This window comes from Amblyraja radiata, chromosome 3 (assembly GCF_010909765.2).
Source record: "Amblyraja radiata isolate CabotCenter1 chromosome 3, sAmbRad1.1.pri, whole genome shotgun sequence".
NCBI classification, from domain to species: domain Eukaryota; kingdom Metazoa; phylum Chordata; class Chondrichthyes; order Rajiformes; family Rajidae; genus Amblyraja; species Amblyraja radiata.
Genome location: NC_045958.1, coordinates 23,348,340 through 23,375,551, shown reverse-complemented (window position 1 = coordinate 23,375,551; position 27,212 = coordinate 23,348,340). Strand labels below are relative to the sequence as shown.

At 41.5% G+C, this 27,212-nt stretch overlaps 1 protein-coding gene across 2 annotated transcripts in view; it reads right to left on the bottom strand.

The window, feature by feature from the left end:
- Positions 1 to 27,212, bottom strand: part of LOC116970862 (aminopeptidase Q-like) — a 135,132-nt gene that overhangs the window by 10,275 nt on the left and 97,645 nt on the right. Inside the window, exons 11-19 of one of the 2 annotated variants that reach the window (XM_033017460.1) lie at positions 27,050 to 27,126; positions 25,061 to 25,197; positions 15,695 to 15,750; positions 12,688 to 12,835; positions 10,209 to 10,303; positions 8,275 to 8,385; positions 4,818 to 4,985; positions 782 to 922; positions 312 to 407 (exon numbers count right to left, since the gene is read on the bottom strand). In XM_033017460.1, coding sequence (XP_032873351.1) covers positions 353 to 407; positions 782 to 922; positions 4,818 to 4,985; positions 8,275 to 8,385; positions 10,209 to 10,303; positions 12,688 to 12,835; positions 15,695 to 15,750; positions 25,061 to 25,197; positions 27,050 to 27,126 — 988 coding nt within the window. In that variant the 3' untranslated portion in view covers positions 312 to 352. Of the gene's footprint in view, positions 1 to 311; positions 408 to 781; positions 923 to 4,817; positions 4,986 to 8,274; positions 8,386 to 10,208; positions 10,304 to 12,687; positions 12,836 to 15,694; positions 15,751 to 25,060; positions 25,198 to 27,049; positions 27,127 to 27,212 lie in introns of those variants that run through there. The other variant, XM_033017461.1, reaches the window with a different exon arrangement.

Sequence of the window (27,212 nt, the reverse complement as noted above, 5' to 3'; positions counted from 1 at the left end):
ATCTCTGCCCCCGGAACCAACACCTCAGCCACACATTCATCTGTCCTATCTTCCTCCTCCTACCCTCACGAATGCAATCAACCTAGCGTGCACAATCAAATAAGATCAAATAGAACAAGTTGTCCTACAGTTTTAGGCTGCACACGCCATACGCAAGAAGAAGAAGACCGGAAACATCACTCGTTCCTTCATTCCAGAATTGCTGCCTGTCCCGCTGAGTTACTCCAGCATTTTGCATCTATCTTCGGTTTAAACCAGCATCTGCAGTTACTTCGTACACTACAAAATAAAGCTCCACTCACCAAACAGAAGTCCAAAATCTGCAATCAGTTATGCAGAGAGCGGTCAGCAGTTACACAGTCATTGACAACATTTGCTTGCAAATGTGGAAGATAGACTTTTTGATTCTTTACCCAGAGTACGATTTTCCATTAAAGTGAGAGGAGAGAATTTTGAAGAATGTTCATTATAAAAGCATAATTTCTACTACTATCATCTCTTATTCCATAGCAAATCTGTAACGTAGAATCATTGAGCATGGAAACGGGCGCTTTCGCTCAACTTGCCTCATCTACACTAGTCCGACCTGCCTGCACTTGGCCCATAACACTCTAAACCTTTCCTATCCGTGTACTACCTGTCCAAGTGTCTCTTACTGTAAATGTTATAGTACCTGACACAATGGGGGTACCTAACACAATGACTAATTGATGCAAAATATAAATGGAGGAAAAATATTGGATGTAGTTATTTCATATAGGCTCCTGGCATGTTTACTTACGGAGATTGATACAATTTCCAGTTTGCTCGTATGAAGTTCCACGCTAAAATCCAACCAATGGGATACTTTGCAACATGTTCAAAAACTCTCCAAGAATGACCCTTAGAGATCTTTGACTTGTCAATAGTATAGTGTAAATATCTGCAAAAATAAAGCAAAGAGTTATAGACAATAGACACAGGAATAGGCCATTCTACCCTTCGAGCCAGCACCGCCATTCAATGTGATCATGGCTGAAATGGTATGAAACTGCACTTGAATTTGGTGGCATTGCACCCTGCTTTCAGTGGTATGAAACTGCACTTGAATTCGGTGGCCTTGCACCCTGCTTGAAATGGAATTTCAAGGAATAGCCGTGAGTCAACTGCCAGCCCACCAGCTGTGAGTGAGCTGCCAGCACAACAGGCTTGAGTGAGCTGCCAGCCCAAGAATCCATTAGGCCCATAATGTCCATACTTGCCCTCTGGAAACCGTCCCTTCAGTCATAAGACCCATACTAGCGCTCCAGAAAGAGCCCCCCCCCACACCACTGGCCACCAATATTGGAATTGCTGGAGAGGTGGAATATTGCGTAGGGGACCAGCCCTCCCGTGTGAACATGGGACGCAACGGGTCCCAATTAGTCTAGTTTATTCATTTAGGGTTGGAGTATAAACTATGGAGATTACATGCCATGCAAGCTATTGGTTAAAGAAATGATAGATGTCATACAACGTGAAGTTGTGTGAAGTTATCAACTTTGGGAGGAACAACAGAATAGTTACATTATTTAAATAGTATTTGATTGGGAAATGTTGATGTGCAATGAAATGAGAGTGTTCTTGCACTAGTCACTGAAAGCAAATATGCAGATGCATCAAGCAGTAAAGGCAACAGAGGAACGTTGGCTGTCATACCCAGACAATTTAGTTTCCAGACCAAGGATACCATACCACAATTTTATAGAGCCCTGCTGAGGTCAGACGTGTCTTCGTTTCCTTACCTAAAGAAATTATATACTTACGGTAGAGAGAATGCAACAAATGTTCACCTGACTTAAGGGCCTGTCCCTCTTGGCATTTTTTTCGGCATCTGCCGGCATCATTGACTGACATATCAGGTCACCGAAACATTGTAGTATGATGTGGCGTAACACGCGGTAGCGCGGCGGTGACGCGCCGTGACGCAGCGTGTTGACGTATGACGCGCAATGTTTTTTCGAGTGTCGCAACGTTTTTTTGTCGCCGCTGGATTTTGAAATGTACAAAATCTTTTGGCGACACTGATATGACGCCGAAAAAAATTGCCAAGTTGGACAGGCCCTTTATTATTGAGGTTACATTACTTCTGCACGAGGTGACAAGGTTTGTATTCATTGAAGTTTGAAAGCGAGAGAATCTAATTGAAACTTACAAAAATTCTTAAAGGGCTGGATAAACGATGCGGGGAGAATACTTACCCTGGTTGGAGTGTCGAGAACCGGAAACATAATCTCAGGTTACAGACCAAGTTAAATAAGGAGACATTTCTTCACTAGAGAAGGATGACTCTGAAATTTGCCAGAGTAGCGAAACAGCCAAGTCAATTAATACATTTAAAAAGGAGACAGATACATTTCTGGATGTTAAAGGCATCAAGAGGCATGGAAAGAAAATGGAAGCATGAGGTTTGATCGTCAGTCATATTCGTAATGAATTGTGGAGAATCCTGCTCCTGCCCTTATTTTCTATGTTACAAAGAGCATTGGTTAGACCAGCTCAATGTGTTTTATAACAATCATATTTTATTCATAAAATGTTCACAATATACTGCAATTATAATGTATCTACCATAATGCAATGTAGCAAAAGCATTATCAAAATATTGACCAGATTGTCTAAGTAGACATGAAATACTGTCTGCCAGCAGCCAACAATAGAGAGAATGCAATTGTAGACACAACCTCTGAAATAGGGAGGGGGGTAGAATCAAATTAAGGCTGTGACCAGAACTGAGGACAGATCAGCAACAAGTGACTTTAGGCAGTAAATTCAAAGCCCCAAAACTAAATGTTTTAGATCTAACGTGCAGCAGAGAGGCAAGGTGCTTCGACCATAGCAAAACTGGGAAAAACTAAATGGGTACTGAAGTTCTTAAATAAAAAAACTTGCCTGATACTCAACCTGGTGGAATGGCCGTCTACAATCCTTTAAGAACCAGAGTTGATCCTCTTGGCTCTGATTAATGGAAGAGAGAGGCCGGTAATCCTTGCTGGTGAGTTTAACCTGTTCACTGCCAAGATTTTTTTTTCACTATTGGCCATGGTCCGAGTATACTCGAGGGAGTGCCACAGAAGAGGTTAGAGAGAGTCTGGAATTGGGGCCCAGAGAGATTCAATGGCATGAGGAAACTGGAATCCCAGGGAGTTCAAAATAACTGTACGGAGATTGTACGTTCTCCCCATGACCTGCATGGGTTTTCTCCAAGATCTTTGGCGAACAGTTTTGATCTCCTAATCTGAGGAAAGACATTCTTGCCATAGAGGAAGTACAGAGAATAATAATAATAATAATACATTTTATTTATGGGCGCCTTTCAAGAGTCTCAAGGACACCTAATCAGACTGATTCCTGGGATGTCAGGACTTTCATATGAAGAAAGACTGGATAGACTCGGCTTGTACTCACTAGAATTTTGAAGATAGAGGGGGGATCTTATAGAAACTTACAAAATTCTTAAGGGGTTGGACAGGCTAGATGGAGGAAGATTATTCCCGATGTTGGGGAAGTCCAGAACAAGGAGTCACAGTTTAAGGATAAGGGGGAAGTCTTTTAGGACCGAGATGAGAAAATCATTTTTTCACAGAGAGTGGTGAATCTGGAATTCTTTGCCACAGAAGGTAGTTGAGGCCAGTTCGTTGGCTATATTTAAGATGTGGCCCTTGTGGCTAAGGGGATCAGGGGGTATGGAGAGAAGGCAGGTACAGGATACTGAGTTGGATGATCAGCCATGATTATATTGAATGGTGGTGCAGGCTCGAAGGGCCGAATGGCCTACTCCTGCACCTAGTTTCTATGTTTCCTCCCACACTCTAAAAACTTACAGGTTTAGAGGTTAATTGGCTTGGTGTAAATGTAAATTGTCCCTATGAGGATTGCTAGTTGGTGCAGACTCAGTGGGCCAAAGGGGCTGTTTCCGTGCTGTATCTCTACACTAAACTAAACATGGGAAACCGATGCAGGTGAAGTTGAGAAGAGCATGGGAACCTGGCTAAAACGAGCCAGGAATCATGTCACTGCTATTGTATGCAGTGTGAGAACCGGAATTCTGGTGAGTTTTAGGGAGCATGGAAAGTCCAGGTGACTTTTAAGGTAATTAAGTGAAACAGAATCAGATATGTTGCATGCGAATACAGCAAATAAGACTCAGTAATTTTAAAGAGTGCCTGGAATCAGGGCCGAGTGGGTTTAAGAGGAATGCTGGAACTGAGGCATGTTGAGAACCATGTCTCAATGGGTGAAAGAGAACATAGAACTGGGCTATGATATGTTAACGAGAACATGGGAACTGGAAACCAGTATGTCAGAGGGAGTGGAAACATAGAAAATAGGTGTAGGAGTAGGCCATTCGGCCCTTCGAGCCTGCACCATCATTCAATATGATCATGGCTGATCATCCAACTCAGTATCCTATACCCGCCTTCTCTCTATACCCCCTGATCCCATTAGCCACAAGGGCCACATCTAACTCCCTCTTAAATATAGCCAATGAACTGGCCTCAACTACCTTTTGTGGCAGGGAATTCCACAGATTCACCACTCTCTGTGTAAAAAATGATTTTCTCATCTCGGTCCTAAAAGACTTCCCCCTTATCCTTAAACTGTGACCCCTTGTTCTAGACATCCCCAACACCGGGAACAATCTTCCTGCATCTAGCCTGTCAAACCCCTTAAGAATGTTGTCAGTTTCTATAAGATTCCCCCCTCAATCTTCTATGTATGGAAACAGGAGCCTTAGTAAACAAGATACCAAACATTTGAGAATTGTCGGATAGTAGATTAGTGGGGTTTCACTGTACCTGGTTAGCATCCATGGATCTGTGGTACAAGCCATAGCGCTCAGTAGATTTAGATCATCTGATATGGACGTATGCATCTGATAAATTGAAAATGCAAAATCCCATTCTATGATGGTGCCGGCTTTAATAGCCCCACAGTAGATGACTTCTCTGAGACGATGTGGAATTCTGAAAGAAAGATTTTCACATTCTTCTCCAATTTACTCATCCTAGACACTTTTATCAATCAAATTGACATTGCGGGCTATTTTTCTGATGACTATGCTTGAACTTTTGACATGCACTCCTGGCAGGTGATGCTTCATCAAGAATGCAGCACTGAAAGTTACCATTCATCTCTTAAGTTCATACAATTTCCTCATGCAGCACATTTAAGTATTGCAGAATACATTGGATTCAATATGATGCAGATGCTTTCGTAATTCCAGCACTTATTTTTATAACTTCTCTGATGTTTTTGGCATACCTTAAACCTTGACTTAAATGTAGTGAATGATGGACAGACACATTTTATGTGATGAAAGTCTTCTAATTGACAATCATTTTCATGATTGCAGATGTGAGGGTTTCCATGTCAAGATTGAATACAGATTGCTTTCACTGCTCTGCCTCAGCAATGTACAGAGGCAGAGTCTTGAAAGAAAATCTTCTGCTGCAGAATGACATTGCAAATTTAGTATTAATCTTAATGACTAAGATTGAAATTAAGATTGCTCTTGCAGCGCCACAATGGATGAACCATCAGTCTGTAGAATCAAAAGAACCCAAAAATTATGGTAATATTTACTTCAGCTTTGGTGCTTATATTGTTGTAAATCTGACCTCTTGTGAAGAGAAAGGGGTCAGCTTTATCAGTAGCAGTGATTCTACATCCACTATTTAGTATATTTAGGACTTGTCAACACAAACCCTGGGACTTTCTGCTCTCTTTTTCTTTTCTGACCTCATGATTACATAACGTAAGAAAAACATACAGTAGAACTGATGTGAATGGGTGATCAATTGTCAGTATGAACTCAATGGGCCAAAGGGCCTATTTCCAAGCTGTATCTTACAAGAAAATTAAAATAAGAAATCTGTCTCTTGCCTTGCCATGCTTGCCTTCAATGGGAATGGTATTGAGTACAAATGTTGGGACATCATGATGCAACTGTAAGTCATTGTTGAGGCCACACCTGGAGTGCTATGTGCAGTTCTGGTAGCCCGGCTATGGGATGGGTGTCATGAAGTTGGAAAGTGTGAAAAGAGATTCATTAGAATGTTACATGGGCTTGGGTTGGAGGGAGATGTTGAAAAGGCTGCAACATTTTCTTTGGAGCATAGGAGGCTGATAAGTGACCTTTGAGGAGTACTAGATCATGAGAGGTGTAGATAAAATGAACGTTATCTGTCTTTTTCTCCAAGGTAAAGGATTCGAAAATTAAAAGGCACAGGGTTACGATGAGATTGGAGAGATTTAAGAAAAGCCTCAATCAATATTTTCAAGTAGAGCATAGTTCATATCTAGAACAAGCTGCCAGAGGAAGCTAATAGAAGTGATTATAAAACTGACTTTTAAAAGACTTTTAGTCTAAAGTGGGACCCGTTGAAGACCATGTTCACACGGGAGGGCTGGTCCCCCAATCGAATATTTCACCTCTCTACCAATTCCAATATTGCTGGCCAGTGAGGGGGCTTTCTGGAGCGCTGGTATGGGTGTTGTGGGCCCAAGGGACTGGTTTCCAGAGGGCTAGTATGGACATTGTGGGCCGAATGGATTCTTGGGCTGGCCACTCAGTCACTCAGGCCTGGTGGGCTGGCAGCTCAGAAACTGCCAGAAATTCGGCCTAAAACAGGTGAGAGACCCTGTGAGAGAGAAGCCGGAGAGGATGGAGAATCAATTTTAGACATTTTTCATCTTTTTCTGCAGATCACAGCAATGAAGGAGGAAAGTCTATCCTGGCCTGGATCTCACAGGGAGCAAATGAAGGGAGGTAGAAAAATACTGGGGTGAGGTTTAATACTTGCAGGGGGAATACTTACTGATGGGCCGAAAGGACTCCTGGGCTAGTACAGGCCTGATGGGCCGAAGGAGCTCTTAAAAAAAAAAAAAATAAATAAGAATGAAATCTCAGTGAAATGTATATTTTCTGGACTTTTCCTGGCCTGGCCTTTTGGGCCAAAATGCTCCTCCTGGGCGAGCACATTTCCTGGCCTGGCACGGGCATTTTGGGCAAAAGGGACTGGTTTCTCGGCTAATAGGGAGGAGCCTTGTGGGCCGAAATAAGTGGTTTCAGGCAAGCCAAACAAATCATTTCATTTCCAATTACAGTTTTGAAGCACAGGGCAGGCTGAATAACTCATTGCATTTTCATTTCACTTCCATTGCCATTGCAGTTTCAAGCACAGGGCAGGCCAAGCCAAACAACTGATTGCATTTTCACTTAATTTCCATTGCCACTACACTTTCAAGCACAGGGCAGGCTCAAGCCAAACCGCTGATTGCATTTTCACTTCATTTCCATTGCCATTGAACTTTCAAGCACAGGGCAGGCTCAAGCCAAACAGCTGATTGCATTTTCACTACATTTCCATTGCCATTGCAGTTTCAAGCACGTGGCAGGCTCAAGCCAAACAGCTGATTGCATTTTCACTTCATTTCCATTGCCATCGCACTTTCAAGCACAGGGCAGTCTCAAGCCAAACGGTTCATTGCATTTTCACTTCATTTCCATTGCCATTGCAGTTTGAAGCACAGGACAAGCCAAACAACTCATTTCATTTTCATTAAGGGCTAACAAATCATTTATTCAAGTACATTGCATAGTCACAGTGTTCTGTAGTTTCACAGACAGAGAGTCGTGACCTCTCCCTTGCCATCTTGCAGACAGACTGAGCCACGCCCACAATTCCAGGTTTTATAGTCCCTCCCCCTCCCACCGGAAGGTGCGTGGCCTTCATAGTGGTGATTAACAGGAGAGAGAATCTCAAGATATTTTAAACTCTAATGAGTCTTTTATTATTCATTGATGGGAAAAATCCTCGGGGCCTGTGCAGCAGAGGATGACTCAGTAAGATGGCCAAAAAAATCACAGCCATATGTGGTAGCGTTTTAAAAAAAATCAAAGCACAGTGCAAACAGGAAGTGGTCAAGATGAGATTTTTAATTATATTGATTTGGTAGATATACAGATAGGAAGGGTTTAGCGAGCTCTGGGCCAAATGCAAATAAATGGGCCAAACACAGTGTGCCAGCTTGGTCAGCATGGACAAGTGAAAGAAGGGCCTTTTTCTATCGTGTATAATTCTATGACTCACTCTCATCGTATTTTATTGTTGCCATGAGATATCGTTTCGGAAGGGAGGGAAATTAAGATTGGTCACAAATGTGATAAGGCTCAGTGACTGATAGTATTCCTACTTTTGCTCTGATACTAATAATAAAGGCCAAGGACTTTAGTATTGTTCATTTACTTACGTATTAACAGCTGGATTACTCATAAACTGCGAAAAGAGGCTTGTTGCTCGATCCAGACAATCTTTTAGGTTAAGTCGGCACACTGTTTCTATAGTTAAAACAAACAATGATCTGGAACACGTTAAGAAGAAGCGTGTCAGCTGCATTTATTTTACTACACCCATATATTTACACTGAACTACTTTTTCCATCTTTGTTTTATAAAATTACAGAAAGTTCTTAATGCAAGCATACATCACAAGAACGGTTTAAGAAGGAACTGCAGATGCTGGAAAATCGAAGGTACACAAAAAAGCTGGAGAAACTCAGCGGGTGCAGCAGCATCTATGGAGCGAAGGAAATAGGCAACGTTTCGGGCCGAAACCCTTCTTCGGACACAAGAACTGTTTGTTTTCATCCATGTAATTTCATCCAAATCTTTTCTCATTCATGTATCGATGACCAGGTTTAGGGGATATTTTCATCGACAGGTAAAATAAAGTAGATGGTTCAAGGACCAGTGGACACAAATTTAAAGTGATGATCAAAAAGCTTGAGTATAATTTAAAAAAAAAGTGAATATTGGTTGTGAGCTGAAATTCTTTGCTTTTGAAAGATGGAGACGGATCAGTCAGGGTTTTCCAAAATAAAAAGAGCGAGCTCTTAATAGAAAATCACCTATAATTTTGTGTATACAGTTACTGGATCACTAGAATAACTAAATTAGTAATACATTTCTTGGGGCATTGCTTGGAACACACTGTGATTTGTGAAAGGTGCTAAATTATATGTATTATATGTAATATCATGGACATTACAATTGAATCAGGCCATTCAGATCAACTAATCGATGGTGGGTCACAAAATGCTAGAGTAACATCCATCTCTGAAGAACATGTTTCAGGTTGGGACCCTTCTTCAGATTGTTCAGTCCTGTCTGAAGGGTCCCGACCCAAAATGTCACCTATCCATCTTCTTCAGGGATGCTGCCTGACCCGCTGAGTGACTCCAGAATTCTGTATCCCTTTTATCTGAGCCAGCATCTGCAGTTCCTTATTTTTACAAATCAATGGTAGGTGGTTACATTTCACACAAGCCTCCCCAGAGTTAATTACAGCTAATCCAAGCTGTATATGCACACCTTTACAGTCCTTTCTTCATGCACCTTCAGTGCATCCATGTGATAATCCTGATTATAAAGTACTTGTACTTAAATTCTTTAATGGGTATATTGGACACTGGGAACCTATCCATTCCTTATCCCCAGCTTCTGCCTGACCTGCAGATTTCATCCAATGCTTTGTACATTGCACAAGATCCCAGCATCTGCAGTGTCTTGCTTCTGCACTATATTTTGAGCAGTTAACAAACCTATCAATGTGATGAGAAAGATTCCATGGTGCTACATTTGTCACTGCAGAGTGAACATCTTTTTACATATATTACACATGCAAATGCGGACAATTTTGGCGCCATTATCGTTGCAATTAACGCTAGATTTGGGAGCTACTTCAGGATGTATGCCCTCTACTTCAGAAGTGAGACTATGCCTAGGTCTAAAACAAGTTTATAATTAATTCCATAAAAATGCTGAAACAGAAATCCATAGACGAAGAGGTAGGCATATTTGTCAAAAAGTACCAAAGGACAAATTTAACTACAACCGAGGAGTGATCTAAAGTTTTGGAGAAAGGAAGGTTGGTGTGTATATTTTTCTTTCTGCATAATTGATTTTTGGAATGAAAATCCCGGTCATTTAGTTTGCACTATAGGGTTAAAAGCAAGACTCAAAGGTAAAGTTAAGAAGAATTCTTGGAGAAACTATATTTGGGAAATAGTAAACTGAATGCGGAGGAGCCAAAATAGGCAAATAGTCAAGTAAACTACAGAATTTGTGGCATAAAATAAGTAACCAGTTAATTCATAATCAATAGGCAGGAATTTATTATACTTACATATTAATGTCATCGTTATTCATATTATTGAAATCATGATTGATTAATGACATCTGATAATGATAAAATGGAACAACTCGGTCAAAGAAGAATTTCTAGAAGCAGAAACATAATTAAATTCTCAATTAAATATAATATAAGGTGTTTATCCATTACACTGTGGATTTTCATTTATGCTATTCAATTGACAAGACTGCTTTTATGTAAACAGTTAAATCCAAGCTGAAATCAAACCACCCCTATTTTGGGGCATGTGAGCCATGAACCATCTCACCACGTATGTTTGAATGAAAAGTCTGAAAATTTCCAGAGACGATACTGAGTCTTATTTCAATACTGTTGGCAAATTGGCAGAAATCTGCTGTCGTGGGAAACCCCCAGTCTGAGTCATGTTATGTTAGGTAATGTTGGTTAGGTAAGGGGAAGGTACAGCGAGACCTGGGTGTCCTTGTACACCAGTCACTGAACGTTGGTGTGCAGGTACAGCAGGCAGTGAAGAAAGCTGATGGAATGTTGGCCTTCATAACAAGAGGATTTCAGTATAGGAGTGGAGAGGTTCTTCTGCAGCTGTATAGGGCTCTGGTAAGACTACATTAGAGTATTGCGTACAGTTTTGGTCTCCTAATTTGAGGAAGGACATCCTTGTGATCGAGGCAGTGCAGCATAGGTTCATGAGATTGATCCCTGGGATGGTGGGACTGTCATATGACGAAAGATTGAAAAGACTAGGCTTGTATTCACTAGAGTTTAGAAGGATGAGGGGGATCTTATAGAAACATCTAAAATTATAAAAGGACTGGACAAGCCAGATGCAGGAAAAATTTTCCCAATGTTGGGTGTGTCCAGAACCAGTGGCCACAATCTTAGAATAAAGGGGAAGCCCTTTAAGACTGAGGTGAGAAAAAACTTTTTCACCCAGAGAGTTGTGAATTTGTGGAATACCCTGCCACAGAGGACAGTGGAGGCCAAATCACTGGATGAATTTAAGAGAGAGTTACATAGAGCTCTAGAGGCTAGTGGAATCAAGGGATATGGGGAGAAGGCAGGCACGGGTTATTGATTGGGGACGATCAGCCATGATCGCAATGAATGACGGTGCTGGCTCGAAGGGCCAAATGGCCTCTTCCTGCACCTATTTTCTATGTTTCTATGTCACTGCTGGGAAAACAGTGGCTCAAAGGCAAATATTGTTGTGGGGAAAAAGCACCTGGATTAGAAAGCGAAAGTTATGACTTGGGTGGATGATTGGGCTATAATTCAGGAACTTCAGTTAGGATTTAGATTGAGACCCGAGACGATTTATGACCAATTGGTCCGGGGATGATACTCAAAAAGATCCTGATTTGAGGTATTTGGAAGCAAGCTATGCATATTTCTGGGAGCCAAGGATACAGCAGAATTAGGCTATGCAGCCCATCGAGTCTACTCCACCATTCAATTGGCATCACCTAGGTGTGAATTCTTGGCCATTGCTTCGACGTGGCTGGTCCATTACAAATTGCTGGTGAAATTGAAGCTTCCGACCATCCGTACTTTGGCGCCATCAATGCATACCAGGGTGTGTGTGCTGTTTTGCTTCCTGAAATCGATCACAATCTCCTTTCCATTGCTAACATTGAATAAAAGATTGTTGTTTGTGGGCCCAGGTTACAAGATTCTCAATCTCCTTCCTGTACTTCGCCTGGTTATTATTATTTGATATCCAGTCCACTACAGTGGCTATCATTTACAAACTTGTAAATTGAGTTAGATTGGTATTTGGAAGCGGTGTCATGAGTGCATACAGGCTCAGAACACATCCTTGTGGGGCACCAATGTTGAAGAATGTAAAGAAGCTTGAAAGGGCACACCACAAGACTCAGGAACAGCTTATTTTCCCCTCTGTTATTGGGCTTCTGAATGGTCCTTCGATGAGCTGGGGCACTGTCCAATTTACCTCTACTTCATTGAGGCCATTCCCCTTTGCTTGCTATAGTACTTGCGTTTGACTTGATTACATATGATATTTGATATATTTGGATAGCATACAAAACTAAGCATTTCATTGTGCCATGGTACACATGACAATAATTATCCTCACCAGTGTTTTTTTTAATTTCTCTCTCTTCAAATATTCTTTAGTCAAATGATTATCAATTTTGATAACAAATTAAGACACAGTACAGATTGTATAAAGTTGGTGTCAGTGTAAAGTACAAGTTATGAGCCTGGCTGATTTTTTTTTTAAAGCATTGCTCCTGGAAGGCTTTTGCATGCATAAGTATTATTATGTTTAGAGATGGTATGCATAAGTATTATTATGTTTGGTGTTGGGGTGGTGTCTAGAACATCCCTTCTCCATTCTTTTTCTATTGAATTTGAGTTAAAATCAGCATAAATAAAATTAGCATATTGAATTATTGCGTGTGCATTGAGTAACAGTCTTTCATTACACTGTTAACTATTAGACGATAAACATAGGATTCAGGATAAAGGATACCTTATAAAGCCCATATGATGAGGTTGTCGTTAACATAACTTCAATATGTTTTAAATGTACCATGGCGCTGCGCCATACTAGTTTTTCCTTTTCCTTTGCAAGATACACAGTCATCTCCAATGCAATTTCAACGTCAACATGTCCAACCCTGTCAGATAACATATCGATTACAATTAATTTCATTGAAAACCTGTAATTGTTTCTGCAATATTTTGGTTGGTAAATTGGTCATCTTAATTTTTGGAGTTTGATTGAGCTTCTTCCTCCTCTTCACCGTTCCTTAACACTTCCTAGACTCCGTCCGCCAGCCAGCCCAATACAGAATCTTAGATAAAACAAATTGCCGGAGTACCTCAGTGGGTCAGGAGGATATAGATAAGTGATGTTTCGGATTGGGACCCCTCCATGTCGTCCAAAAATTCTGCCTGATCCCGTGACTTAAACAATCATTTTATGTTTTACTCAAGATTCCAACATCTGCAGTTTCTTGCATCTACAAAATCTTAGATATTTACCTAGGATTGAAAATAAACTACATGCACTGCAACTCTTAACCCTTGGTTATTTTTCACTTATGACAAGCTTACGGATAGGATGCATTTTGACATGATTGTTCCTTTTAGTTAGAATACAATCCCTAGATTCTATCTACTATTTTTCTAATGCTGTTTCATGCCATTTCAAGCAGGGTGTAAGGCCACCAAATTTAAGTGCAGTTTCATACCACTTCAAGCAGGGTGCAAGACAACCAAATTGAAGTGCAGTTTCATACCATTTCAAGCATGGTGCAAGGCCACCACATTCAAATGCAGTTTCATACCATTTCAAGCAGGGTGCAAAGCCACCAAATTCAAATGCAGTTTCATACCATTTCAAGCAGGGTGAAACCACCATAAAACCACTATAAAACCACACAAAACACCACACTCACAGTTCAGTAGACATTCAGTGTGTTCAGTTGATTCACAGCTCAGACAGTCGTGGCCTCTCTCTCTCCCCCATCTCGCAGAGACTGAGCCACATCTACACTTACGGGTTTTATAATTGCTCCCCCTCCAACTGGAAGGGGTGTGGCCTTCATGGCATGCTTGACAGAATGGAGATTCTCAACATTTTTTTAAAACACTAATAATATTTGTATTTTTCATTGATGGGAAGAATCCTCTGCACCTGATGAGTGGTGAGGAACTGAGTAAGTTGGCCATAAATCACAGCTGTAAGTGGTAGCGTTTTATCTAAAATCAATATTCAGTGCAAACAGGAAGTTGTCAAGTTTCCACCAACAACAGCCATTTTTTTTGTAGTGCAGCCTTTCAAAGCAGTTACCACCACCAACAGCCATTTTTTTTGTTGCAGTGCAGCCTTTTAAAAGCAGTTATCACTACCAACAACAGCCTTTTTTTGCAGTGCAACCTTTTAAAAGCAGTTATCACTACCAACAGCCATTTTTTTTGCAGTGCAGCCTTTCAAAGCAGTTACCTCCACGAACAACAGCCACTTTTTTGTTGCAGTGCAGCCTTTCATAGCAGTTACCACCACCAACAACAGCCATTTTTTTTGCAGTGCAGCCATTTAAAAGCAGTTACCACCACCATTAACAGGCATTTATTTTTTGCAGTGCAGCCTTTCAAAGCAGTTACCACCACCAACAAAAGCCATTTTATTTGTAGTGCAGCCTTAGATTAGCATACCCGACATAACTTCCACCATGTTCACCCTGATTTTAATGACTTAAAATGTTTTGCGTATATTTTTGTTTTTTTGTTTTTTTGTTTTTAATCAACTTGATTTTAATACAGTATTGATAAATGCATTGTGATTTTATGTCCTGTAAGGTGTCCTTGGGTGTCCAGAAAGGCGCCAGCAAATAAAATGCATTATTATTATTACCACCAACAACAGCCATTTTATTTGCAGTATTGCCTTTTAAAGCAGTTACCATCACCAACAATGGCCATTTTATTTTGTAGTGCAGCCTTTCAAATCAGTTACCACCAACAAAAACAGCATTTTTTTTGCAGTGCAGCCTTTCAAAGCAGTTACCTCCACCAACAACAGCCACTTTTTTGTTGCAGTGCAGCCTTTCAAAGCAGTTACCACCACCAACAAAAGCCATTTTTATTTGTAGTGCAGCCTTTCAAAGCAGTTACCATCACCAACAACAGCCATTTTTTTTGGCAATGCAGCCATTTAAAGGCAGTTGCCACCATCAACAACAGCCATTTTTTTTGCAGTGCAGCCTTTTAAAAGCTGTTACCACCAACAACAGCCATTTTTTTTTGCAGTGCAGCCTTTCAAAGCACAATATTTTCATTTTCAAACCACATTGACGGCACTCACAGTTGAGTAGAAATGTGTTCTGTGTTATTCAGAGGTCAGAGAGACGTGACCCTCTCGCTTCCTCCATCTTGCAGAGACTGAGTGAGGCACACCACTTCCGGATTTTATAGTCCCTCCCCCCTCCCATCAGCAGGGGCAGCAGAGAGAATGGCGAAAATTTTAAAACATTAATATCTCTCTGATTTTTCATCGATGGGAAAAATCCTCCGGTCCAGTCCGGCGGAGGGGGACTCTGAGCGAGATGGCCAAAAATGGCGACCATAAGTGGCAGCGTTCTCTTAGAAATCACATCACAGTGAGTCAAAAGCGGTCAAGATCTTACTATTAGTAATATAGATAACACATGTAGTTCATGTCATAAGAGCACCACAGATATTCTCATGACTAGGCAGTTTAAATTGAGAAAAAACAGTGTAACATATTGCATAATACACATTTATCATGCTTTATAGTGACAGCCTCAGAAGTACTCAAAATAGTCCAATTGTCAATTAATCATATTACCTTTCAAATCTTTTCATGCAGTGATTGGAGCTATACGATAGTATGCTTCATTGTGAGTAACTAACAATTTGTTAAAGGCAGAAAAAAGTGACCTGTTTTTCAAGCATTGCAATTGAAAGATGGTGAAGCATAATCAATTCCATACTTCCAAGGCAAAACTCACCGTGCAAGATGAAATGCATCACTGATCATCTGTGCTCTGTTAATAACTGGAATTACCTATGATCGAAAAGGTCTCAGAATTTCAGTAAATTATACAGTAGCAATCAATACATTCAAAATATGTTGTCAGCATCAAGATATTAATTTTCTTTCACACTTAGGCTGCTTTTCCAATTCTGTCTTTATGCTCAGATCAATCAACAATAAATGGCTCAGCACAAATCCTCCAATAGGTAAGAAGGGCTTAGAGGGAGATGGGCCATATGCTAGAATTAGCCAGGAGTGGCAAGTTGATCAGTATGGATAATTGGCCAAAGCCACTATTTCCTTGCAGTATATAGCTCTATGACATTACCAGATAATGTCAGTAGATCATATCTGGAAGCTAGGCATGAGCCACATGCATTCACCACTCATCTACCTGCCATGTGCAAATCTAAAATTTAGTAATCTGGCTTTCTAAAGCTAGCTCAATTTTAACATGGAAGGCTTTTGCACGCATAAGTATTATTATGTTTGGAGATGGTGTTGGGGTGGTGTCCAGAACATCCCTTCTCCATTCTGTAGCTGATAAATCTTTGACCAGGAGAAAGCCATGTCCTACATACTGAGCGACTACATCACCCTTATGTAGGTATGTTGCAAAGCCTACCTGAAGCGTCGTTGAAAATCTGTCGCTGCGGGTGTGCGCGATTTTGGCGCCGTTTAGAGGGGGGCGGGTTTAAAACGCGATTTTCTCTAGGCTGTTCAAATCGAAGATGTTCAGCCTAGTTAATTATTAACGAAAAATCGCTGGAAGACCCCGTCGCCAAAGAAATTATTAGTTTTAAAGGCCTCGTATAATAGTTATAGTAGTTTAAAAATCAATCTCTAAACCCGCGACCACCAGCAACCGCAGGGTCTCATAGAGCAAATTACTGAAGGTAGGCTGTATATTTTTACATTAAAAAGGGCTTCTTAAGATCCCTTTATACAAAGTTTAATATTGCGAGAAGCTCATTTTGGGCCCATTATATCCCGCAGTATTTTTCTGGGCATTTGGGGGCACAAATCTACCGCAATGTGAACGTTCTAAACCAGCGCGTTCCACAGGGACCCACTGGAAAGCTGATTTAAATGGGCATTTATTTACAGCAATTGAACACTGAATTCCTTCCATTTGGCCTATAAATTAATGTAAATGAGATTTAAAAATCATGTTTTATTGTGAATTATTTGTGAATATTATTTGGACATTTAGGCTATTTAAAAATGTTAATCATTTATTAAGAAATGGATAGATGTTTAGATCTAGTAATTGAAGTCTGAAATTAGCTACAATTAGGTAACTAACTAATTATATGCTTTAATTTCAGGTCATCCAAGTAAGATTATTTTATATTTGTTTCAGAATGCTTCAATCTATGATAACTGAAAATTTCATTCAGTTCTCTTAAGTTTTAAGAAAGTTATGGGCTTTTGACTGTTCACGATCACAGCTTTTTTGTTATGTCCATAGAAAATCAATAGGGAACAAGATGCTCATTTCCGAGTATGAAAATGGCCATAACTTTTTAAATACTTGAGATATGAAAGTGAATTAGGTGTCAAATTAAACTTATTTTTATGCTTTATCTGATGGGATAAATTACAGACTTGATTTTTAAAATCTCAAAATTTTGTAACATTGCTACCTTATGTCCAAAGATCTTAAGATCTTTGCTTATGTCTCCTATGGGAGTAGTTTCTAAAGCTGGTAGCAGCCAGGGAACTGATTATGTGGGCAGAGGTTTCAGGCCTAGGCCCAAGCTGGCCTTCAGGGGAAATATACTATCCACGCACCTCGGCAGTTCTACCCTCCAAATCAAGGACGGGAATGAGGCCTACATCAGGGGCCTTTGGGTTTACCTCAAGACCACCGGTATCTACGCAGGTACGTGAGTCTGGGTTCCGTAACATGGGTTGTGTGGTCTAGTTATAGTGTATTCTTCTTAAGTATGGCTATCAGGGTGGGCATTTATTTAGTTGCCACTAGGTCACGTTGTCACTATTATACCAAGAGAGGATTATTGTCACTTACACCAACAAATTGGGTAATAGAATTGCACCTGCCATGGCAGTCTTAATCACTGGTTGGAAAGCCTTGTTGAGCTTTAATTATCAGTCACCTGTACGAGCTATACATGGTGGCGTCATGGCTAATCCGCTCATTAAGGGACTGGAAGATTCTTCCCCAAATTGCCAATATCAATTGAGTGATCAAATCTCTCGTTAACTGAGAGGGGTGTCTTCATTCAGGTAAATGTCTTCGCCCATGACAAATAACTGGCAGGTTTGTGTCCAGCATTCTCCCACTATGTCTGACATACGGGAGCCAGAGGCGCTCCAGTCCTTCTCTGTATAGTGCGTTAGCATCGGAAAGGAGGAGGATTCGGAGTCACTAGCACGTGCAGCCTGTTTGGGGAATGAGGATACCAACAGAGCATCGATTTGCACAACTAGTCCTGGCGGCTGCTGAAGGAAGCAACCAGACAAACCCAACTCAGAGTGAGTGCCAAGGCTTGGGCATCTATTGTTTTTTTTTGTTTTTTTTGTTTTTTATTTTAAATATTTTTTAAACTTTTGACAGTCAAGGCATAATTGTGCAACAGTATGTAAGCGACCCTCAAAGCCCTTACCATTACCCACCTTCAACCCACCCGAATCAGGTCGGAACCAAACGGGGACAAACAACACTCACATACATACACATCCACACAAATATGGTAAGATAAACGAAACAAAAAGTACTAAAAAAAAAAAGAAAAAAAAAGGGGGTCACTAATAACAGTAAATAAGTAAGTAATTAAATAAATAAGTGTGGGGAGGGGGGGTGGGGTTAAGGGGAGAGCAGCTGCAGTAGAGCAGAACAATGGTGGAGAGCACTCAGTCCTCTTCTGAGTCCGGGGACAAGTTGAGAGAGTTAACAAGTTCCAAGAAAGGGTTCCATGTATCTAGGAATGTCTTGGTAGAGCCTTTGAGAGAGAACCTAAGTTTTTCAAGCTTTAAATTGTAAAGCATCTCCTTAATCCAGCGGGTGTGTGTCGGGGGACAGGTGAGCCTCCAGTTAAGCAAGATCAGTCTCCGCTAACAAGGTTATAAAAGCTAGAACCCGTTTCACCGCAACAGAGAGGTTGGTGTTGGGAGGAGTACCGAAAATGGCTGACAGTGGGTATGGAGGAATAGTCTGGCCGTAGGCTCTGCTTATCAAGTCGAAAGCACTCCTCCAAAAGGCTGCTAGCTTAGGGCAAGACCAAAACATATGGCTATGGTTGGCAGGGGATTGATTACATCTGTTGCAGGTGTCCCTAACAGCGGGGTAAATTCTAGATAATCTTGCATTTGTGTAGTGGACTTTGTGAAGGACTTTGCATTGGATTAGGCCATAACGGGCACATATGGAGGAAGAATGGATCAAATCCAAGGCAGAGTCCCATTGCTGGTCTGTTAGTTTCGTATTCAGCTCACCCTCCCACGCAGCTTTTAATGAGGTATGAGGTTTCAATATAACCGACCCTAACAAGTTATACAAAACAGAGATGCATTTCTTCTGGTTGGGATCTAGAGCTAAGATGGTATCGGTCAGGGTTTCAGGGGGGCGATTTGGGGAATGTCTTCTTCACAAAATCCCTAATCTGGAAAAAACAAAAAAGGTGGGAGTTTGGGAGGCTATAGTTGGACGAGAGCTCCGCAAAAGACGAAAAGATGCCATCCTTGTATAGGTTTTAGATACTACTGATACCGTTGCTATGCCAGGTTTTGAATGCGTGGTCTGTACTTGAAGGTTTAAAGATGTGGTTTTTAAGCAGTGGGGTCAAGATGGAAGGGCCTTGTAAACCAAAGTTTGGTCGCAATCATCATTCATCCAATACAGGAGTTTTTGCAAGTTAGCTGCCCAATAGTATCGCCTAAAGTCAGGAAGTGCCAAACCGCCGTCACTCTTAGGAGACTGCAGTATCGCCTTTCGGATTCTAGCCGGTTTGCTACCCCATAAAAATTTAGATATTGTCCTTTCTAATTTATCAAAAAAAGATTTAGTGATAAGTATAGGGACGTGCTGGAAAAGATACAGGAATTTGGGTAGGACGACCATCTTGACCAGATTTATCCGGCCCACGAGGGATAGCGGTAAAACTGACCAGCGGTCAAAATCTCTTTCAGCTTTCGCAACCAGAGGCAGAAAGTTTGTGCGGATCATATCAGATAAGGGTGTTGTGATAAAGACGCCGAGGTAGCGAAACCCGTCCTCTGCCCATTTGAATGAGGTTAAAGGCTTGGGCATCTATGTCAGGCGAGATTGGGATTCGTCGCAGTCAAAGAATGCTCCATCTAAAGGCATGTCAGGGAGCAGCTACTGGCTCAGGGTTGCAAGTTCCTCCCACTCAAAAGACGGAGTGGTAGAGAGAGTGCTACAGGAATATGCACAAGTGCCTGAAGCAACGCCTGGTTCAGGGTTGCCATTCCTCCCACTGGGTTGAGCGCAGTGATGGAGATGGTGCTAAAATACATGCACATATGCCTGAGGCACACCTGGTTCACCGCATAAGTCCTCCTTCATCCTTTATACATCCGATTAGATGGAGCCATATATATTATAAGACCATGGGAGATGGAGTCGCAAAACATGGTGCGTACAGAGGCATGCACAGACAAGTTGAGGAGGCGGATGGTGACAACGGATTCAGGTGAAATTACTTCCACTCTAAAAGAGTATCTAAGGTTAGTATGAATTGACTCCAAACAGGAACGGAATATGACTGTGCCGGGGTCCCATTCTTAATGCATAATGCATGATGGTAGCATGAGAGAAAATGGTGCTTTGCCTCTACAATTGCTGCTCCGTCGGTGACAGACTAGCCACTAGAAGAGAAGTTGGCCAGCAGCATCAGCGATCTAATGGGAATGACAATATGGACAGAGTCTGCGAATGAAATTTCGCTAGAACTCCAGTAAGGTAAGGGACCTGGAGTTAGAGATGCTGGTAAGTAGGTCTCGTTATTTACCTCCATGAAAGTCACTATGGTGGACGAACAGTATTCAGCATTGCTCCACTTAAATTTTCTTCGGCTAATCTTCAGTTTTATTACAAACAGATGCGAGGGCTTAAAGATGTGAAATTACTAATACCATCTCTACTCACGGAGGTGATGGGATTTGCATGAAATACCTATTCTTCAGTTCTATGGTATCGGCTACCTTTAGACACTAGGTGCATGCTATAGGTTAAGGGTTGTGCGTATATGCATAATCAGCATGTTCAAGTCCAAACTCGTACGCTTTGGTGGTGTCATAGGTTAATCACTTGGGTGCAATCAAGTCTAGGTAGCCAGGAATGTTTCATCTAACCTCTTTTGGCACGAGTGTAGCATCATGTTAAATCAATGTCAAAATCAGAATAGATGAAGGATCACTAGTATTTTAATGACTTGCTGACTTATGGAACACTAGATCGAGATGTTGCATCCAGGCTCTATCACCAGTAGATATATATTTTATAGATATATGCAGGCATGGTTCCCGCTAATGTTGGGGAATCATATAAGAACCTTATATGGTTAATTCTAACATAGAGTTGCTGGCTCAGCTGTGACTGGGGAAACCGTACTATGCATGATAATTAATTCGGAGACATGTATACGGCACGGATACTGACGACTGGAGTTCATTTTCGAATGGAGTTTTGACATAATTAGTTATAGTACCATTATCTGTGCCAAATGTGCCTTCTCATCATATTCTGCTAGAAGCAGGACACACCCTGTTGGGTCTCACCCTCTGATATCCAGATTCATGAAGGGTATCTTCAACTCAAACCTCCCAGGCTTAGGCACCCAAACATTGTGCTGACGCCGCTTGCCAGTGGGCCCCCGGGTTCATCCCTGTCCTTGGCCTAACTCACTTAAAGTGGTTATGCTCATGGCACTGGTTCAGCGCATAGGGTCCAGTCATTGCATAGCGTGACTGGTCAGCATGGTTACAGCTGCAGACAAATAACTATTTATGTTATGGCTTAGTCAAGCAGAGTAGACCAGGTGCATCAGGTCTGTAACTACAGTTTGGGCATACCCCATGGACCTTCAGTTATGTGTGGTCATCTACTACTATACGTTAGGTCACTTAGAGCCTTAGGGGCACAGATCTAGCAATGTTGTCAGTTACATAAACCTCATAGAAGGTATCAGTATAGACCATCTCCAGGTTAAACGGGTTCTGGCTTGTGCAGGATTGACTGACTTTAGAATCTCACTCCACCACGGCTGTAACAGTTCAGTGGTAGGGGTATGGACGTTCTACGGTACCACGTCCTAGTGTTTCCAGGGTGGCCAAATGAACGATCTTTCAATACATTGTACAAACCCATTGCCAGTCCGGGGGTATTTGCCAACTCATTTAGTTCTGTCTATAGTTCCTCCTGGATGACAGGGGTTACTATTGTGATTATTGGTTCATAGAAGAGCATCAGCATGTCTACATCTATGACATGTCTGAATGCATGATTATGTTTACTCATCCTTGGTCAATTGATGTATTGTGTGACGCATGGACTCGTTCCACGGCATGAAGTCACAAAGCTTTAAAATCTTCACGTAGTCACTCACGTGACTCCGAAGTAAAATAGTAAGATTAAACGAGAACTTACCAGTTTGAAGTTTGATCTTTATTTTATGAAGAGTTACGATGAGGGATTACGTGCCCTCCGCTCCCAACCCCTCCTCTTAAAACTCAGCTGGTAATTCTAGTTTCTCGAATCTTTCTATTCTCAGGTCAATGTTTCCTGTCTGTGACTTCACACCGCTGTTTTGAAGATTGACACGCATGCGTGCTGGCGGGGTCTTCAAGTAATTCCTCATCGTAACTCATCATAAATTAAAGATCAAACTTCAAACTGGTAAGTTCTCGTTTAATCTTACTATTTTAGAGCATCCCTGATGGTCAAAGGTCATTGAAGACCAGAGAGCTGTTACATTCCCCAGACAGTTAAATGGAACATTAAGAACATGGAACAGTACAGCAGCAGCACAGGTCTTTTAGCCCACAATATCTGTGTCAAACATGATGCCAAGTTAATCTCTTCTACCTGCACATGATCCATATCCCTCCATTCGCTGCACATCCATATGCCTGTCTAAAAGCCTCATCATATGTGCTTCTGCCACAATCTCTCGCTGATCAATCCAGGCACCCACCACTATCTGATTAAAAAGATTTGGCCCACACATCTCCATTAAACTTTCCTCCACTGATCTTAAAGCTATCCCCACTAGTCTTTGACATTTCTACCTTGCAGAAAAAAGTTCTGACTGTCTACCCTATCATTGTTTCTCATGATTTTACAAACTTCTATCATGTCTCCCCTCAACCTCCGAAGCTCCAGAGAAAACAATACGTGTGTGTCCAACCTTTCCTTGTAGATAATATCATCTAATCCAAGCATAATTCTGGTTAACCTCTTATGTATCATCTTCAAAGCTTCCACATCCTTCCTATAATGGTGCGACCAGCACTACACACAATACTGCAAATGCAGACTAATCAAAGTTTTATAGAACTGTAACGACTTCCTGACTCTTATATTCAATGCTTCGACGGATGAAGCTAAGCATACCATATGCCTTCTTTACCGCTTTATGTACTTGTGGTACCACTTTCAGAGAGCTGTGGACTTAGACCCCAGGATCCCAATGTACACCAATGCTGTTAACATTATGCATTCCTTTACAGTTGATCTCCCAAAGTGCAGCACTTCACACTTGCTCTAATTAAACTCCATCTGCCATTTCTTCGGCCATATCTGTAACTGATCTAAATCTAGCTGATAGCCTTTGACAGTTTCTTTCACTGTTTGCTACTTCACCAATGTTGTTGTCTGCAGATTTATTATCCAACCCATCCACATTCATATTCAGTGAGAGTCTCTACTGATTAACTAGGGTGGTTTGGTAGACAGTCACAGGATACAAATCAATGGGGTCACCAATAATTGCAATGTCTCTTGCCATTCTCATCATGAGTTCCATATGTTCAACTAAACAATGAACCACACGAAGGACACAACTCCATTGAAGAGAAGGACATGCAGGCTCAAATGTTATCTGACAGCTGTCGCATTTTTTTGTTTTATTTATTCATTCAGAGCATATGGGTGTTGCAGATGACATTAACATTTATTACTTATCCCTAACTACCCTTAAATTAAGAGGCAGGCAAGACTCAATCACATTGGCGCCAAGTCATATGTAGCCACAGTAAAGATAACAGATTCCCTCCCCTGAATGATGTTTGTGTAACAAGTGGGTTTTATAACAATCTGGGGGGGATCTTATAGAAACCTACAAAGTTCTTAAGGGGTTGGACAGGCTAGATGCAGGAAGATTGTTCCCGATGTTGGGGAAGTCCAGAACAAGGGGTCACAGTTTAAGGATAAGGGGGAAATCTTTTAGGACCGAGATGAGAAAAACATTTTTCACACAGAGTGGTGAATCTCTGGAATTCTCTGCCACAGAAGGTAGTTGAGGCCAGTTCATTGGCTATATTTAAGAGGGAGTTAGATGTGGCCCTTGGGGCTAAAGGGATCAGGGGGTATGGAGAGAAGGCACGTACAGGATACTGAGTTGGATGATCAGCCATGATCATATTGAATGGCGGTGCAGGCTCGAAGGGCCGAATGGCCTACTCCTGCACCTATTTTCTATGTTTCTATCTGACGGTTTACTGGTAGTAGTTACAGAAAATAGATTTTGTTTTAAATTCCAGATTTTATTTGAAGTTAAATTCCTCAGTTGCCGTGGTAGTATTGAACTCATCTCTGAAGTTTAATAGTCCAGCCGATGGGCCTGATACCCAACCTCTACTGTACCTTTCTGATATTCTTTTTACATTGTTGTAGTAGCAGAGATACAGAGTGGAAACAGGCCCTTCAACCCACCGAGTCCACACTGACCAACGATCACCCTGTACATTTGTTCTATCCTGCACATTAGGGATGTTTTACAATTTCCAGAAGCCAATTAACCTACATCGTTAGAGTGTGGGGGGGGGGGGACTGGAGCACCTGGTGAAAACCCACACGGGTTTATAGGACAGTCAGGTGGCACATGATTTGCATAATGATTTCTTAAATTCTAATAAACTCCAGTGGAAGCATCAAAGAGGCATCAGGCCTGTACTATCAGTGCAGAGCTTCACACTCATAGCCTAGCAAGTGCTCTCAGATATCAACACTCCTGCAAGAAGTGCCTTGTTTTCACCTTTACTCATAGATTTCACAGAAAGGCAACATTCATAACATGGCATTCTGTGCCTGCATACAATATACTAAAGACGGACGGAAAAAAAGATTGTAACTTACAGATGGGTCATTATTTAATTGTAGAATGAGCCGATGCCAATTGGAATCATCATAGTTAACTCTATAGAAGGCAGATATATTGATATTTAGCAGGACCCATTCTTCATCAGTAGTACATTTCACTTCAGGAATTGTTTCTGTACGCAAGCACCAAGGATGAATGTCAGCATTATAATTTCCGTTTGCTATAACTTACTTGAAAATAATTAGCATCGAGCATTTGAGCAAGTATGTCAATGTTCAGTTTGGAATCAATACCTTAGAAACTCAGTTGTACATACATTCCCTGGTGTATGTTAAAGAGACTGTGATTTATGTACTAATGTGAGGAGTTTTGCACCGATGCATGCAGTTATTTCAATTGATTTGTAACGCATATTTGAACTGCTGGGCATGTCTTCCTGCTCTGCATTTCACAATTCCGACATTTTTTTACCTTTGTACTTATTCTCAAACTGCTCCCTCCTCTCTCTGAATTTGTCCACCCTCGATTTTTCCAGCATCTGCAGTTCTTTCATAAACATTTTGTCTACTACACTGCTAAATCTCCTCAAGGTATGCTTACTTTGAAGAAGTTCCCCTCCTTTCTCCAAACTTTGCTCCATAGATGCTGCCTCACCCGCTTAGTTTCCCCAGCATTTTTGTCCACCAAACTGCTCCCATTCACTCATTGACCAGATGATCTTGCTTACAGTTTATCCCCATGGTCACACTGCATTTACCCTATCAAACATACTCCATCACCCGCTGCTACCCATCGCCCCCTCCCCATCTCCCTCAGCTTAACAAGTGTCTAATGAAGGGTCTCTAACCTAAAACTTTAACTCAGTTTCTCTTCCCTCAGATCTGGCCCCACCTAGAGTGATAGAGTGGAAACAGCACTTGGCCCAACTTGCCCAGAGTGTCCAAGATGTCCCAGCTACACGAGTCCTACCTGCCCGCATTTGGTCAATCTCCCACTAAACCTGTCCTATCCATGTACTTGTTTAAACATTGGGATAGTCCCAGCCTCAACTACCCTGTCTGGCAATTTGTTCCATACACCCACCATCCTCTGTGTGAAAAAGTTACTCCCCAGATTCCTATTAAATCTTTTCCCCTTCAACTTAAAACTATGTCCTCAAATCCTTGATTCACCTTCTCTGAGCAAGAGATTCTGTGCATCTTCCCGAGCTATTCCTCCCATGATCTTATACACCTCTATAAGATCAGCCCACATCCTCCTGCGCTCCAAGGAATCCCAGCCTACTCAACCTCTCCCTGTAGCTCAAATCCCTATATGCAAAAAAGTAACGATGATAAAGGAAACAAGCCATTGTTAGCTGTTTGTCGGGTGAAAATGAGAAGCTCATGCGACTTGGGCAGGGGAGGGATAGAGAGAGAGAGGCATTTCATCTCATATTTTGCTTGGGCTTGGTATGAATATTGATTTCTCTCACCAGGTAGCCCTGCATTCCCTCTCTCTCTATCTCTCCCCCACCCAAGTCGTACTAGCTTCTCATTTTCACGCTACAAACAGCTCTCTTATCCCTAACAAGCCTGAATAAGGGTCTCAACCCGAAGCGTCACCCATTCCTTCTCTCCAGAGTTGCTGCCTGTCCTGCTGCGTTAATCCAACTTTTTGTGTCTATCTTTGGTTTAAACCAGCATCTGCAGTTCCTTCGTACACAAACTACAAATCTATATGTCTTTAGGATGTGGGAGGAAACTGGAGCATTCGGAGAAAACCTACATGGTGGTCACAGCAGCGAGAGCGTGCAAACCTCACACAGACAGCACCCGAGCTCAGGATCTAAACTGGGTCTTTGGCACGGTGAAGTAGGGCTCGACCAGCTGCACCACTGTGCCGCTGCTGTGCCCGCCACTGCGCTGTGCCACCCGTCTGGATAGCTATAATTTCCTAATTGTTTCTACAAAGAGCATAGACAAAGTTTAGCTCAAGATTGTATAAGGAATACTCATCAGTCATCACATTATAAATATACCTACTATATTTTTCCTCAAGCCAAATAACTGGTTGTTTAGACCCATTCTTCGTCCAGTAAACTGGAATAAACCATGAGTTACTAAGGAAGAAATAACAGGATAATGGTATAGATTAATCTTCTGAGCAATTATTACCATGTCAACACTTTGTGCTGTAAATGCATTT